The 14,801-nt window shown below is 36.0% G+C and overlaps 1 protein-coding gene across 5 annotated transcripts in view; it reads left to right on the top strand.

Annotated features, from left to right (window-relative positions):
* Positions 1-14,801, top strand: part of SH3TC2 (SH3 domain and tetratricopeptide repeats 2) — a 57,650-nt gene that overhangs the window by 22,014 nt on the left and 20,835 nt on the right. For all 5 annotated transcript variants that reach the window (XR_011558042.1, XM_070739424.1, XM_070739426.1 and 2 more), the window contains 6 exons: positions 1,092-1,219; positions 2,934-3,039; positions 3,963-4,106; positions 5,291-5,489; positions 6,669-6,742; positions 9,495-9,690. Coding sequence is in view for 4 of the 5 variants with exons in the window: in XM_070739424.1 (XP_070595525.1) it covers positions 1,092-1,219; positions 2,934-3,039; positions 3,963-4,106; positions 5,291-5,489; positions 6,669-6,742; positions 9,495-9,690 (847 nt within the window). In the remaining variant the exon portion in view is untranslated. The remainder of the gene's footprint in view (positions 1-1,091; positions 1,220-2,933; positions 3,040-3,962; positions 4,107-5,290; positions 5,490-6,668; positions 6,743-9,494; positions 9,691-14,801) is intronic.

Raw genomic sequence — 14,801 nt, 5'->3', positions numbered from 1 at the left:
AAAGATTAAGCTATGAAAATGGAAGGAGTGAAGAAGAATAAAATTTATGACAGCTAATCTGTAATTCCAGGTGTCAGTGCAAAAGGCATCAAGATTGATCAAATGATGTGCCAATTTCTTATATCAGCTGACACCTTGCCAGCGGTTAAACAGTATTCAAAGAGTTTGCATGTTTGTGTGTAGAACCTATTCAGATTTAATTACAAGTATAGGGTTTATAACCAAAACGAATGAGCTCCCGTACTGAAACATTCTCAGATAACTACTGATTTCCCTGCAATAATTTGTTATTAAGTCAGCCATAGAGAAAAGATACAGGCTAAAATAAATCCGCGATGATGGAAAAATTTGGGTGAAATGAAGTGCTCTGACTTAAATCTTGAGGATGAAACAATTGATTTTAGAATTATATTAATCCCCTTTAATAGATTGCAGTAACAGTAAATGGTGGAGAAAACAAGAAGTCTGGATGGAAAAGGGATTACTGAGTTTATTTGGGAAGATTTAGCAAAAGACTTTGCTATATAAGGCAGAACTTGGCAAGCATATTATTTTATAAGTTCCTCTTAGACTTGCTAGGCTTTTCAACAATGCCACCTTCCGCCTGTTGAGACCTTTTATGCAATATTTTCTTTTTGTATGTGAATCTTCTCAAAAATGGAAGACCAACAGAAAGAGATGTAACCCAGACATTCTTAGCATCCCTTCCCAGAGCCATCATGAAGCCCAGTTGCTATTTCATCTGCTGTGCCTCAGTTGCTGATTACAGATGTTTACTGCTTTCCAACTGTAATTATGAAATCTAGTGCAAGGATAGCAATGTGATAGCTTCCAAATGTCTTAAATGGTAACTTTCATAATCTTCAGAAATGGTCTTTTAGCTGGATGCCAACCAAACCTTTTCTTGTTAAGCATCTCTAGAGTAGGATAGTTCACCTGCTTCTGTTCTCTTGCATCATTTAAAACTAATGTGGTGGAGTTTATTGTTATACAGCTATAGCTAGTTATAGTTTTTAAGTGAGGGAAGTAAGAAAAGTTTAAATGTATCATTTTCTCCCATATAATTTCCTCCCTTTCTCTTTTTCTTGAAGCAATTTCCCTCTCGTTTTCTGTCAAGAGTCGCTCTGCACAGGATCTCAATCCACAGCTACAAGAGGTAGCAAGAAAGAAATTATGGGCCCTGGAAAATGATGATAAAGATGTTTGTGCTGTTTTCAAGGTAAAGTGGTTATTACTACTGTGTTTTCCCGAAAATAAGACACTGTCTTATATTAATTTTTGCTCCAAAAGTTGTGCTACATCTTATTTTCAGGGGGTGCCTTATATTTCTCAAATAAGACAAATTCACAGGGAGAAAAACTGACACCCCCAAAGAAAGTGTACCGTGCGGTACACTGATTACGGTACGGTACCTGCCAGTATGGCACCCCCACACACAAATGACGGCACTTATATGGTATAACAGGAAAGTCCCGCTATTGCAGCTTCCGGCCACCAGAGGAACTAGTCTATGCACTGTAGTGGAGACTGTAATGGCGGTGAGACAGCAGCAGACTCTGTCTGCTGTACTGCTCGGTACAAAGCGATGGAAGTGGCCAACAGGGGACGCTACATTATTACGGTACCGCTGTGAACAGCTTTGAATGGCACCATATGTTTTTCCACTGTACCGTATGTAAACTTGACTATGCCTTATTTTCGGGGGGTGCCTTATATTGGCAAATTCTGCAAAACCTCTGACATGCCTTACTTTCGGGGTATGTCTTATTTTCGGGGAAACAGGGTATTGTTTTCAAAGGAAACTATTTATTTTTGAAAAACAAAACAAAACAAAACTGTGAATCAGACCTCGGGTCATCTTGCCAGTAATGAAATAACAGTTCCTCAGAATCTTAAGTGCAATCTTTTGTTGATATACTACCTAGAATACCTTTAATTGGAAATACTGAAGATTGAACTACATGCAAAGCATATGTTGTTGTACAGCTGTGTGGCATCTGCTCATATTGCTTCGCATGGCTGCATAACCCCACCAGAGGCTGGAATATTACCATCTCCATTTATTATTTATTGCTAAGTGGCATTGTGAGTGCGGTAAAATGTGGAAATCAAACTATCAACAAGCCTCTGACCTATAAAATCAAATGCTATGTGTAAACACACATGTGCGCATGTGGGTGCATTTGCATGTACGCATCCCTACACACACATACACATCCTTTTTTCTCCCTGCCTCAAAATAATTTAAACATGCTGTGTGACAGCTAGGCAAAAACTGCATTAGGCCCAAATTATAGAGGTGTATTTTATGCCCATGCAAATTTTAATTTAGATATTTGGGCACAATTTAAATCCTGAAAAAATATTTTAGGGTGATTTTATCAACATGCATTAACATCTTAAGTATGCTTAGCCCACTCATTCCTATAGTACTGATCTGTAATTGTAGTATGCCGCCCCGAGTCTACGGAGAGGGGCGGCATACAAATCTAATAAATAAAATAAATAAATAAATAAATAAAATCCCTTGGAAGACACTCAGGGTTTTGAATGCAGGAGAGAACTAAAGAAAATATAAACTGCTTGAGTAAAAAACCAACCAAGGGTTCATACTCAATGGACTGATTACAAAATGCTATGTTTTGGGAACAGAGATGATGGACAAATAGAAGAATAGAATGCCATATTTTGAAGAAGAAGCTGATTAGCACATGGATTGATCAAGTTTCACTATGTACCTTATTTTATACCCCATATTTAAGAATGAATCCTTAATTCTTCATTAAATTTCATTCACATTGTTCAGGGTAACTCACACTTTGTTTAAACTTCCAGGTTCCAAATGTCATGCCTGTAATTTGCAAAAACATATGATAAGATACATGCTAATCTTTTATGATAGTTAAATCTTCTCGTTTTCTGTCTTTTTGCAGGAGCTATCAGCCAGGCTGGCATGTATCCAGGCACAGGAGAATCGCTTTCTGCTTTCCTTCAGAACTGTTGAAGAAATCTGGAAGTTTTCCACTTATTTGGCACTTGGTAAATCACATTCCATTGATAAATGACTGGCATTCCATCCGAAGGGCAGTTGTAGGAACATAAAATATATTGGCCCTAGTGCTAAGACGGAACTACAGTGAAAAACATGAACCACTTCTAATTTTCTTTTCAAAAAGCAGTTTAATTTTAATTTTTATTTATTTATTTTATTTATTTGTTTTGTTAATTACGTATTGGTGGTATACAAAAATATAATAATTATATGCATGATACTAGTAAAAGAGAAACATTAGGACAGAGGACAGAAGACACTCTGGTGCCCCTTACTGACCTCTTAGGAATCGTGAGAGATCAAGGGTGGGCTACTGCCCAGACGGGGGGGGGACGCAGTGGGGTAGCGAAAATGGAGCTCCACCCCAGAGCACCCAATTTGCACTGAAAGATGTTGAAAGAAAATGCTGGGTGTCCTGCATAAGCCACGCCAACAGTGTAGTAGTAAATATTTTGGTAGCCCTTCACTGGGAGAGATCAAGAGTGGATAGTCTAAGGGTAAAGTTTTGGGGGTTGGGTGATGATACTACAGAGTCTGGTAGTGAGTTCCAAGCATCAACTACTCAGTTACTAAAGTCGTATTTCCTGCAGTCAAGTTTAGAGCGGTTTACTTTAAGTTTGCATCTGTTGTGTGCTCGTTTTTTGTTGTGGTTGAAGCTGAAGTAGTCGTTGACAGCATATAATTTTATGGGCTATGCTTAGGTCATGTTTAAGGTGACGTATTTCTAATATGCTGTGAATGTCTCTGTAATTCAGGCATTGGAAAAACATGCTCTGTTGTTAATGTGACTCTATAGAATAGCTGACAATTTGAGTTAAACGTTGGTCTGTAATAATAAATAAATACTGCTTTGATCTTTGGAGAACGCTCATTGCAAGTTTTCATTCTTCCTTTGGTATGATGAAAATAGGATATGTGGGTTGCTGCCTGGAACACCTTCTCTTCACTCCTGAGTACTGGTTGAACTGTGCTCAAGTAGATGACACTGAGATCACTGTCACTGTGGATGAGGACTGCATGACCACCATGTATCTGGGTCTTCTCCTGCAGGAAGGTAAGAACCCTGAGTCAGAATCCCCAAACCCACCTATGGTGTTTCACTCTAAAGTAAGTCTCCTTTATGATGAGGAAGAAGGATGTGGGAGAAAGATAGGCCAGAAAATATTGGATTGGAGCAGGGGTGGGTTCCACTTTGCCTGGCATTGTGATATTTTGCACGCCTGTGCACTCTCCATACACACACACATACACAAACACACACATGTTCCCTCGTGTCTTCCATACATGCTCAGTAGCTGGAATCGGCCCAAAACACAGCTGAAGAGCTGATCAACTGTGCTTCAGGCAAAGGAATAAAGGTCAGTTTAAACCTAGGGGCGGGCAAGAGGGACCTTTTATAAGCAGCAGTGGAGGAAACAAAATCAAAATAGTAAAAAAAAAAAAAAAGTGAAAAATTTCTCCCAAAAAGATGGCAGCTCCCACAGACAGGCGTCGATCGAACCAGGTCCATGATGCCATCCTGATGCCACCAGTGGATCACTAGCAGTTCAGGCGATCTGGTCCAAACTGTGGGGAACCCACTTCTGGATTGGAGGATAAATCTATGCACGTTCAAATATCTCTAAAACATTTTCTGGTAACAGATAGTATCTACACATTTACTTCAGGGAACTATCATGGGACTCTACCAGCAGCAGAGAACTGTCTAGTACTAATCCTGAGCTATGGCTAGACAAAGGGTGGAGGAATTAATTTTCTTCATCTGAAACAAAGTGATTCTGATCCTTCCTCACTGCAGATATCTTCTGTATGTAATTTTCTTTTCTACCTCTTTTTTCCCTTTCTTTCTTTGTTTGCATGTAAAATAGCATAAACTATTGGGAAACATTGAACTGTCTCCATGTTAAACTACAATGAGAAAAAATAATTTGAACCATTCAATAATTGTGTTTAAAATGGCATTGAACTATATGAGATATTCTTGCAAAGAAGAAAACCTCTGAAATCTTTTTGAAGGGAATCTTATGCTAGCAGATAGTTTCATGGTGGCAGCACCATTACAGAAAAAAATTGTTTCTGTTAGACTGTCAGCATAATCCTGGTATTACATGGAAATTGAAATTATCTGGAATAGAACTTTTAGAGATCTAAAAATGTGCAAGTGTTCTAGGAATGTAGATACTGCCACACTATTTGCAGAAGTTATGTTGTTTCTTTCTCTTCTCCTTCTGTCCATAGGCAATTTTTTTGCCAGAGCAACACTCACCATCCCTGCAGAGGAGGAAGAAGAAGAAGATTTAAAGCTCCTCAAGAATGAGTTAGTCCATGTGAAAGACATTGGACATGAAACTAAGTGGGAAGGGACATCATTGTCAACGGATCAGAGGGGAATGATACATGTCACAACTATAGAGCCATTGCCCCATCCCTTTTACCAGTAAGTAGTTTGTCTGTTGCCATGTTTACATCCAGTTGTTGTTCTGTGAGCAGAGAATAAAGGGCCAGCGGAGCTTTGAAAATGTAGTTAGTAAAACAGTTCTTCCCTAGCTTTTCCCTGACTATATCTGTAGTTAAGCAAATAGTTGTTTTACTCTGGCAAGTTTCTGTCTGTAGATGAAGAACAATGAAGGAAATTGCTCTTAAGTAATTCCATGTGTCATTCTTGGCGAAAGCCCTCCATGGCATAGAGCTGGGTTATTTGAAGGACCACTTCTTTCTGATTTCATCTCCCCTTCCCACCAGATCCAACAAAATGGGCATGTTCTTGTGCTGTGAATATGCTGACTTCACTTGTACTACTTCAAGCAAAATATCATTTTCTGACTTTGAGATTAAAATCGGCTGCTGTTTGTCATTTGTACTTAAAATCTTATTTCCAACTTCTAATTCACTTATAACTTTTGCAATCATGTTCTCATTAGAACGGTTTGCAAATTTGATTTGTATACAAAGATGTATTCTTGTTTAATGGGAACTTTTTTTCGCTCTTCAGTTACACATTGTCATATTGGCCAAATGGGGATGTAGTGTGCCAGATTTAAGAGTGCTGACAAGCTTTTTTTAAAAAAATCATGTCTGTCAAAATGTATGTGCAAGCTACTGTATATTGAAAGGTCAAATCAATATTCTTTCTATAGAACATTACCTTATGCACCGACAATCTTCTCTAGATTTGCTTTGGCTTCTCTGTCTGACAATATCTCTGACAATTATTGCTGCCTGCCTTTTTTAAAGTGCAGGATTTGGAGATGTAATTTTGTCTGAAAAGCATTTACCCTAGTACCAATCTGAACATCAAGATCAACCGTCTCCATCTCCAATAGCATCCGATATTTTCAAAACACTCATGAGTAATCCCGATATTTGGGTCTATAGCTCCAGAATCTTGATTTGTGTTATATTTGTGTAATACTCTTTTAAGACAGGGATCTAGGTTATTGCTATCACTATCATCATATCTTTGGGCCAGGGATTCCATGAATGAATTATAAAAGAGAAGGCATACAAAGAATCTGATGTCATAGAGCAGATCTAGTAACTAATTGGTCTTACCTTGGACACCAGCTATATATTTCCCTCAGTGAAGCAGTTTGTTCATAGCTGTTTGCATTTGCAGGTGGTTTTTGAAGAACTATCCAATCAGTTGTGGCATATCCAAAGAAATCAATGGGGCTGGCTCTTCGCAGATTGGTGAGTGTAATAAAACTCAAGATCAGTTTACTTAAAAATCATCAATTGATCACCTCCCTTTTTATTTCTCTTGCGGTTTGTGTACCATATTCATAGGACTTTCAAGCAGCCATTTGTCCTCAGTGTGCATGCTTGTATGTGTGTGTGTGTGTGTGTGTACTGTATGTTTCTAAGGTTACAACATCATATTATTATTTCCATAGTTATCTTTTTCTAATCATTAAAGCTATAAATCACAAGTTCATTTTTTCTTCTTTTCTCAGCCAAAAGTCCATAAGGGATTACAATATAATCGTTGTCCTTTGTCTAATCAAACAAGTTAATTTTGCTATCTCTGCCAATTCTGTTATCTTCACCAGCCATTCTTCCCTTAAGGGTATTTCATAACCTTTTTGTGTATATAATAATAATAATAATAATAATAATAATAATAATAATAATAATAATAATAATAATATTCAAGCAGTCACCACACATAAAAGTAATAGTTCACAATTATTTTCTAATTGTCTGTCTATTAGTCCCCCCAGAATAGTTTCTCTTTTCAATTATTAATCATTAAAATTGATTGTATCATTGTGTGTATTTGAACCTCAATTTTTTTGGCTTCCATTTGTTCTTTGTAGGAGTGCTGCTTTTAAACAGAATGAAAAAGTGATTATAACCCTGCAGGCAGGCAAGGTAAACAAAGAAAGCAAGAGAAAGAAAGAAAGAAAGCGAGAGAGAGAGAGAGAAAGAAAGAAAGAAAGAAAGAGAATGAAAGAGAAAGAAAAAGAGAAAGAAGAAAAAGAAAAATAGATGAGAGACAAGAGAGAAAGAGAGAGGGGAGAGAGAAAGAAATAGAGAAAGAGAGAGAATGGTGTGCTTATAAAGAAATAGTTGGTAGTGGATTCAGAGGAAGCCTATCTCACTGCATGTACAATCTCTGTTCCTAACTTATCTAACCCAGCATGATTATGGTGGTTAGCTATTTTTTGTGTAGTTTGATTCATAAAAAGGCAGAAAAAAAAATACTGCCAAGCATGACATTTGTCTTATTTTAACTAACAAATGAAATCATTGGAATTTTCCTTTCTATTTAGTTATCTTTAGAACATGTTAGTTCGGAGTCTTAAAATGTTGAGAATAATTCCCCTCCATTTTCAAAGATTAGATTTTCAGAGGATATCTGTGTTGATTTGGATTTTTAGAATGACCATCCCTAGTGCTTCTATTATTTTTATAGCTTGCTGAGACAGTGGGGAATTTCATGAATACTCGGCCAACATTTAAAGTACTTTATTTCTTTTAAGGGATTATTCCAGCAATCTGAAAAAGGGGTTTATTTGTTCAGGATGTCACCTTGAATAGTCTTTACTTGCCTTCCTGTTTGTGAAGAAACATCTGTGTGACTAATTTTGATTGAGTTGCTCTCAGTGTTAATTAATTTGCCTTCAGTTGCATCTGGAAAAAGTCACTACCCGTATTAGACCAAGATACCATCCCAAGAGGATATGCTGTGATGGAATTCGTATTTGTATAAAGCAGAGAGGAAATAAAGGCAGTAGATGAACTGAAAAAGTAGCAAAAAATTGCATGATGCAGGGCAAATATTTTTCTATCAATGGCTGTTCCTCCTCTTATTCACAACCCCCCCCCCCCTGTAACAAATTGAAATGTCTTCAGAGCTTCTTATATGTCTGTGGAATAAATAACTGCCTGATGTTACGTAGCTTCTGCTCTGGCAATCTCACACTACTTACCAGAGCTTACAAAACTTTTGCCAGACCCATCCTCGAATACAGCTCATCTGTTTGGAACCCATATCGCATCTCAGACATTAACACCCTTGAAAATGTCCAAAGATACTTCACCAGAAGAGCCCTTCACTCATCCACTCGAAATAGAATACCCTATGAGACTAGACTTTCAATTCTGGGCCTAGAAAGTTTAGAACTAAGACGCCTTAAACAAGATCTAAGTATTGCCCACAAGATCATATGCTGCAATGTCCTGCCTGTCGATGACTACTTCAGCTTCAACCACAACAACACAAGAGCACACAACAGATTTAAACTTAATATTAACCGCTCCAAACTTGACTGTAAAAAATATGACTTCAGTAACCGAGTTGTCGAAGCATGGAACTCATTACCGGACTCCATAGTGTCATCCCCAAACCCCCAACACTTTACCCTTAGATTATCTACGGTTGACCTATCCAGATTCCTAAGAGGTCAGTAAGCGGCGAGTACAAGTGCACTAGAGTGCCTTTCGTTCCCTGTCCTATTGCTCTTCTATATCTCCCATACCTTTCTTCTATTCCTATATCTCTTCTTCTATTCTTTCATTGATATGTTCTATTACTATACCTTATTTACTATTATTTCTTAGATATATTTTACTCTGAGTATCTCCTCTATAACCTTCATCATGTATTTTACTATGTGTATATAGATATATACCCACTAAAATCCTTATTGTGTATTGGACAAAATAAATAAATAAACAAACAAACAAACAAATAAATAAATAAATAAATGTGTGTGTGTGTGTTTATGTGTTTGTGTGTTTAAAAAGCCATAATAGGCTTGTCTGTGAAGTCTAAGCTACTGAAGAAAACAAAAATGTCATGGAACATAAAGAGTTTTTGTTACCACAAAGCTTTGTTTGCATGCACACTCTCCACTGCCTCTAGCCGTGGTGCTGTTGTGAGAGAATGATACCATTGTTCAGCCTTCTGATGTGAGAATGGTTTTGTTCTCTTTTTCAGGCCAAGGGAGGTGCACAGCCGTTGAAGATCACAGAGGAAAAAGCTGGGATGAATTGAGTTACTGCAAAGGGGATAGCCTAGAAGTGATTGGTTTTCTCATTCCGGGTCTCCATTGGTTTATAGGGAAATCCACAACTAGCGGGATAATTGGCTTTGTTCAAACCAAATCAGTGCAGCTTGAGAGTTATGAATCAATGTAAGTATGATGTACACATGAGTGTTTATATAAAAATAAAAAAAGTCTGCGGAGAGGGGCGGCATACAAATCCAATAAATAATAATAATAATAATAATAATAATAATAATAATAGTAGTAGTAGTAGTAGTAGTAGTAGTAGTAGTAGTAGTAGTAGTAGTAAAAAACATAAGGAGAAACCAAGGAAAAACTCAATGATCTTCAAATCATCTAGTTGAATCAGGAACATGCATGGAATTCCTGGTAAAAAAATAAATATTTACTTGTTCAAACCATGATAAGATTTTTTTTTTAAAAAAAAATTACCCTAAGCAGGGGGGTGGGGTGGACTAGAAGACCTCCAAGGTCCCTTCCAACACTGTTGTTGTTGTTGTTGTTGTTGTTGTTGTTGTATAATGGAGAAGCTTTCATCTGCCCTCCATTTTTTCTTGACTATTTGTGGCCTAAGTAATCAGAGGAACACTGAGTTCTCTTTCTCTGTGGATTGTAAGTTTTCTCTGTTCCCAAAGTGGTATGGTACCAAGCAATCAGGATTTTTCATTATTAGAGTTTTTGTGGGCTTTTTTATTTTTACTGTATCTATTTATTGACTTGAAATTGACTCCAACCTTCCAAGGTTGGTAAAATGAGGACTCAGATTTTGGGGAGCAATATGCTGACTCTGTAAAACACTTAGAGGGCCTGTAAAGCTCTATGGAGTGGGATCTTAAACATTATAGCCATTTCCACCAAACATTAAACTCTCCTTTAGAATATTCAGCATTTTATTAAAACATATGCCCTTTTTCTCCCAGTTGTTCTTACATCAGCTACAAATAAGCTTGTCTGAGGTTGTGATAAATGTTACCTGTGATATAATAAGCATAAACATTCTGGTAAACCTTATCACAATATTAGAAGAGGTTTCAGTTTTCACATACAGGAAATGCACACTATGTTTATTTTATCATTCTTTGTTGAAGAAGTCCCAGGTGGCTGGATTTATATCTTGAGATATTATCCAAACACTGTTTTACAGACAAATATAGCTAAGTGAACATGTGCTAAGCCAGAATTAACAATGTGTAAATCCAACAGAATCTTTATTTTAGGAAGCCTCAAGTAATAGATTTAAAAAACCCATCTAGTATGCAAAAAATGTGCCATTTAATTGCAATAGCCTCTGAGCATGACTTACATAAACTGATAAACCTGAAGATTCACCAGGAAAAACTGACAAAGCAATGTTGTACATTAGAATAGCTTAAGAGTGGAAACCAACTCTTAGGTAATAATAAATACTGTAGCACTTATCTGTATATGTTGCTCAATAGTACTTTAGAGCCCTCTCTAAGCAGTTTACAGAGTCAACATATTGCTCCCAGCAATCTGGATCCTCATTTTACTGACCTTGGAAGGATGGAAGGCTGAGTCAACCTTGAGCTGGTCAGAATCGAAATGCTTCCTACAATGAAGTTTGTTCCATTAATTTTGAGTAGTTTGTCTTTTGCCCAAAGGTTTATAACTTTTTAATAGCTTTTTAATTTTCAGAATGTTGGTATAGATTTCTTTTGGCAGAGCTTTCCATGGAGCTCTGACAGAGATAAATAGTTACTGGTCAAGCCAAGATAGATCAAGGAGTAATTTGGATATTTGGATACAAGATGTAGAATATAGAAATCATTGCATGGAGACTGAAAGAAGTCTGTTGTAGGATGGTGGTTCCAGAGGTGGGTTTCAGCAGGTTCTGCCCAGTTCTGGAGGACTGGGAGCAGAAATTTTGAGTAGTTCATAGAACTGGCCCCACCCCCATCTATTCTCTGCCTCCTGAGTCCCAGCTCATCGGGAAGGAATGGGGATTTTGCAGTAACCATCCCCTGGAGTGGGGAGGGAATGGGGAATTTTGCAGGTTTTGTTTTGTTTTGGTTTGTTTTGGTTTGTTTTGGTTTGGTTTTGTATTTATTTTATTTTATTTTATTTTATTTATTTTATTTTATTTTATTTTATTTTATTTTATTTTATTTTATTTTATTTTATTTTATTTTATTTTATATTTTATTTTATTTTATTTTATTTTATTTTATTTTATTTTATTTTATTTTATTTTATTTTATTTTATTATTTATTTTTTTGACTTCTATGCCACCCAATTCTGAAGGACTCAGGGCAGCTTACAAAAAGATACAAGCAATAATAAGAAGGGGAAGTTTATTAACTAGCTAGGTTAGTAAGTTTACCCTGGAGTGGGGTTTTATTCAGTGGAGTTTATTTCCAGGATGTTGCCTGACCATATATGACATCCCCTTTAAAAACATATTTTTTATTGTTGTGTAAAATTCTAAATAGAATTTAATTTGACCGCAATGGGACACAAAATAAAACTGGCAAGCAAAAGTAAAATACTGTGGATTTTAATAATATAGAGCTCAACTATTAATGACTTCATTAATAGTTCAATACCTCAAAACATTTTATTTAACAATAAATACAAAACTATTTTCCATTGTCTTCTTTAAGTTTCTTTCTTATTTCTTTGTTTACTACTCCAGTTTAGATTACAACCATGGTATTCTGTGGTTGAGCCAGAACTAGAAACTGGAAGTCCATGAGATATAGTCCCCCCTTTAGATGTGAAGCCAGCTTGTTAACCTTGAGTTAGTCATTCTCTCACAGCTTTAGGAAGGCAGCAAAGGCAAACCACTTTAAAAAAAACTTATCAAGAAAACTGCAGGGATTAGTCCAGACAGTCAATAAATAGGAGTCAATAAAGACAGCAAGGCAAAAATAAAATAAATAAACAAAATATTCTACGGAGAGGGGCGGCATATAAATCTAATCTAATAAATGAATGAATGAATGAATGAATAAATAAATAAATTCTGTCTAATTCAAATGCTAAGTCTGCTGTACTTGATTTCAGTTCAGTTTCAGTTGATCATGTTTCCACTAAATAGTTATACTTCCCTATCTTCTGTAAAATTTCAAATATAGTTCTTTGTCCAGGCAATGGAAAACAAGCAAATGGGGGAGAGATTGGATACTTTCATCTAAAGTAACGTAAGGACTCATAAAAAATTCAGAATGCAAACCAGTACTGACGCTAAGCTAAAGAAAGCTGTTCCTCAGTTATTATGCATCAATGTAAAAATAATTTAGATAAATGCAGTTAAATTATTTGCTGTATGGCTCAATTTTACCTGAATTGAGAGGATGTGTCTTTCATGTGACTGTTGTAGAATTCCTGGAGCGTTACCCATAGGGAGTACACACCAAGAATCTTAAGAGATATTTATGAGTAGAATTTGACCACAAGAGCCCTCTTTGTTATAGTATAGGTTTCTCAAATTACACCCTTTCATTTAATAAACTGGGTCTGCTTCCACTTTTGCTCTAACTTATGCAGAGCGCTGGGATATTATGATGTCCACAAGGTGTCGGTATTGTCTTCTATAAGATCGTAACTTTGCTAATGATCTGAGAGTAATCTTACTTTGTGTTACTTCTTTGCCAGTTTTTATGGATTGTAAATGCCCAGATTTATTTATTTTTTTAAATTGTTTTATTTATTGTATTTAATACATAAAGAAAAACATATATTTACAGATCATTTCCCTTTTTTTAGTACAGTTGTAATTTGTCTTTGCTTCAATAAAGATGAACAAAAAAAGAGAAAACAAATGATAAACTTACTTCATTACAAAACAGAAAGGTGTTGCCTGAAAAAAGTTATAAACGTATATTTGTAAATGCCCAGATTTATATATCTTCCAATAGATTTACTTCCAGATACGTAGCCATCGAATTGCATGCTAAATGATTGAAAGCAGAAACTTATATTTTACATAAAATATCTAGGTATAATCAGTGAAGCCTGTCAACAATATTTGAAGAAATATATCCAACATCTTATTTAAAAATTTTCAGTGTTGTAGCATTCACAACCTCTGGAGGCAAGTTGTCCCACTGATTAATTGTTCTAAATGCCAGGAAATTTCTCCTTAGTTCTAAGTTGCTTCTCTCCTTCATTAGTTTCTACCCTTTGTTCTTGTTCTACCCTCGGGTGCTTTGGAGAATACCTCAACTCCCGCTTCTTTGTGGCAACCCCTTGAGATATTGTAACACTGCTATCCTGTCTCTCCTAGTCCTTCTTTTCTTTACATTCATTTTAGTGTCTCATCCAAAAGGAAAATAGTTCTGATAAAAGGTATGATAAAAATGGTTTATTTAGTTGTACGCTCTTTAGATAATTTTTGTGCTGCAATAATACATAAAAGGAGAGTGAACAGACATGACACGATTGTACAAAGGCTACTACTCGGGATTTGGGTCACATCACCTGATACAAGTATATAAACTGTGTCATGGTTGCCACCTCCAAACATTTGGAGAATTGTATGAAATGGCACCTAATTGTATGAAATTGACACCTGTATGTGTTGATAGAATTGTATGAAATTGGCACCTATTATATCAGTAATATCAATCATCAATTATTCAGCCCTATTGGTTGAAGACATGAAGAATTCACCAATCAGTGTTCCATAAAATTCCATGATCCCTTTATTAGTTTATTGTTTGTATTGTCCTGGTATATACATTAATATAATATAAGAAATGAATTCAATTACTGTTGTTATTGCAGAAATCTGGAAAACTAAAAAAAAAATGTTAAAAACCCTAGAATGTGATTTTATAGGTTCTGTGGTTTTTAAAAACACAAAAAAATCTCTGAAAAAGTGACACAACAGCAAACATCTTGGCATTCGGAACAGCTAAGTTGAATAATATGGTAGATACAATATTTGTCTCTCTCCCTGTATATTTCCAATATATCTTTCTTTGGTTGCTTTTGTTAAAACTTCATTGCAAGCAGCCCTACCAGAGAAGGTTTTGAATGATTTTAGTGTGTGTGTGTTTATATCCATCCTATACTTAACTGTTAACTGCACACCAAGACAACTAGACACAAGAACAGGTTTTTTCCTGAAAGCCATCATTCTACTAAATAAATAATTCGCTCAACTCTGTCAAACTTTTTACTAAGTCTGCACTTCTATTTCTACTAGTTTTTTCTCATCATTCCTATTACCCATTTCCTCCCACTTAAGACTGTATGACTGTAACTTGTTGCT

Source organism: Erythrolamprus reginae, chromosome 2 (assembly GCF_031021105.1).
Source record: "Erythrolamprus reginae isolate rEryReg1 chromosome 2, rEryReg1.hap1, whole genome shotgun sequence".
NCBI classification, from domain to species: Eukaryota; Metazoa; Chordata; class Lepidosauria; order Squamata; family Dipsadidae; genus Erythrolamprus; species Erythrolamprus reginae.
This window is presented reverse-complemented; position numbering and strand designations above follow the sequence as displayed.